The sequence below is a fragment of the Austrofundulus limnaeus genome, unplaced genomic scaffold (genome assembly GCF_001266775.1).
Source record: "Austrofundulus limnaeus strain Quisiro unplaced genomic scaffold, Austrofundulus_limnaeus-1.0 Scaffold768, whole genome shotgun sequence".
NCBI lineage: Eukaryota > Metazoa > Chordata > Actinopteri > Cyprinodontiformes > Rivulidae > Austrofundulus > Austrofundulus limnaeus.
In genome coordinates, this window is record NW_013953170.1 from 80,459 (window position 1) to 83,094 (window position 2,636).

At 34.7% G+C, this 2,636-nt stretch overlaps 1 protein-coding gene across 1 annotated transcript in view; it reads right to left on the minus strand.

Annotated features, from left to right (window-relative positions):
* Positions 1–2,154: 2,154 nt before the first annotated feature.
* rpe (ribulose-5-phosphate-3-epimerase) overlaps positions 2,155–2,636 on the minus strand; it is an 8,185-nt gene continuing 7,703 nt past the window's right edge. Inside the window, exon 6 of the mRNA XM_014028483.1 lies at positions 2,155–2,517. Coding sequence (XP_013883937.1) covers positions 2,395–2,517 — 123 coding nt within the window. The 3' untranslated portion in view covers positions 2,155–2,394. The remainder of the gene's footprint in view (positions 2,518–2,636) is intronic.

The following is a 2,636-nucleotide window of genomic DNA, read 5'->3' on the forward strand; positions in this document are numbered from 1 at the left end:
GTATGTATGTATGTATGTATGTATGTATGTATGTATGTATGTATGTATGTATGTATGTATGTATGATGTTATTATGGTAAAAGTTCAAATCTTGCCAGTACTTATTTTTAGTCCCTCCATAGTCATTAAGTCCAAACTCTGAAGACTTAGTGACTCCCTTCACATCGTCTAAATGCATTATATATAGCAGAACTGTGTTTTTAATACAGAACCAGTGTAGCAAATTTGTTCAGATTCACTTATTAATAACACCCCCTGCATTTTAGTCAGGATCTTAAAACCCAAACTTGGTTTTTGTCTGACGTCTCCACCTAGTGYATGAGCAAGGAAAGAGCACTACAGTGTTTGATTAGCTCTGTATTAAACCCTTTCAAAACTGACACACACTTTGACTTATAAAACCAGTTTTGTCACTTTCAACACTTTTTTCACAAAATTTACTCTTTAAATTTTTTAAGTGCAAGTTAGTATTTTATTTACAAGCTTATTTTTGTCATTATTTTCCTCAGCATTATTTATTGTCCAGATGGAAATTGAAATTAAAATAATTAATCTCAGAATTAGCCCTGAGAACTGCTTATTGTTGTCCAGACCGCTCAATCTGCATTTGAACAGTGGCCCTTTTCCTCTCATTTCCCCTCTGTTTACAGGCTCAATAGGTCATAAYGTATGCAATCAAGCCATGCAGGAGAATCTATGTTTAGCTGCAATTCAGTAAATAAAATTAAAGAATATACTGGACATAATTGATTTCTATATTACTTTACATTGTGTTCTGTTAATGCAAAATTCTTGTCAGTCAATAGCTTATTTAAGCGTGAAACCTGCATCATCAAATTGTGAGTTTCTTCCCTGGAGATGTTTTGCTTCTTGTTTTTAGTTTGTTTATAATTGTTTCTGGCTTCAGTTTGTGTTGYTGACGTAAGTCAATATAGACATTGTTTTTATTTTATTTAATAAACTTACATCTTTCTTTTTTGCAGGATGTTTGCACTRTTAGAATTATGGACTCTGTATGTCAGAATAGATCATATTTTAAACCTATAGGCACCAGTTTCATGTTCATCTCTTCATCTTCATGTCACAACACATGGATCATCAGCTAAAGTTTTACTTCTCCACACGCTTTATATTCTTGCTCCAGTTAACTTTAATTATATCTGATCAAACAACCTTTTTTATGGCTGGGCAGACCTTCTTGACAGTGTTCATCAAAGGTTTATGGTCCTTATAGAGATTTAAATTTTCATGTAAACCATGTGAATGTCTGCAGACATCTCTTTTTATACATCTACAATAATAGATATGCCTTTTTGAGTTTTCTTAACATCACAGAAAAGGTTTATTTTGTTTTCTAACAGTAACAGCCCTCATTGTTGCTGACTATTTAGATAATCTTATACTTTGCTATAAAAACTGCCCATTATATCAACSAGTAGAGAAACTGTTAAAAATATCTCTGCAATGATTTTTATTACAATGATTCTGTTAAATCCTAAATGTGTTTAGGTTGAAACTGTACACTTAAAATCAAATACTAACATCTGAATTTTATATTCATGCATTGTGTTATTGTATTGACAACTGAGTATGATTATATTTGCTTATTTGGTAAATACCAATTTATGTCTTCAACTGAAGTTTTTCTAAATTTACTAAAAATCATTTGTGCTTTATTTTCAGATCCGTATACTCTGGACCAAGGCTGAATTTTCAATTATCGTAGCTTGTAAAATTAAAATGTTTTCATTTTGCAATGTTAAAAAGTTATTTCTGAACATAATTGAGTAAATTGTGGTCTTTTTTTATTTTACAGAAGTTCTGCAACCACACACACAGATGAAACACACAATGAGAAACTGCAAAAACAGACACACAACCATATTTTGACATGCAAAACAAATCTTACGGAACTTAATTGTGGACACAAGATTTGTTMAGCAGTTCTGTAAGACTTTATGAATTTAAACAAAAAATAAAGTCTTTTTTTTCCTAGAGATGGGATTTGACAAAAAACAAACATAATAAACTCCAAAACAAAATGAAAACAGCTTCTTGGGCCACTGTTTTAGATTCTTAAGATACTTTTCTGGAATGTTTACAGTTTATTAGTGTAAACTTTGCTCCAGTCCTGTAATCATTCTTGGGCTGAGCTAAGACTCAATTTCAACAGACTTCATAAAAAAAGAGACTGTGGCAGGAGAGGACCAAATTTAACAGCCATGAAACAGCTTCAATCACGTCACACTGATCAGTCTGTTAATAACGAACTCCCCTCGATCTGACCGTGACCACTTTCTACCCCAGAAATATCCACAGGAAGTCGTTTCCACCGGCTGCTGTGGAGTACAGCTGTGGGGGGGCGGGTGGAATGTCACTGTAGAGAGGAACATGTCAGCGGTCCAGTGAGCGTTTCTGAATGGCTTCGGACACGACTGTGCGAAGTAGYGCGATGACAGAACGAGGGTCGTCGCTGCCTATCACAGCGCTGCCCGACACGATCATGTTGGCTCCTGCCTGAAGGAAACAGAAGCACGTTAGAATACTTAGAGCCAGTGGTGGGCACCAGCCCGCTAAAGCACAAATACGCTAATTGCGGACCTAAATATTTCGTTTGCACTTTAGCGGTCTTACTA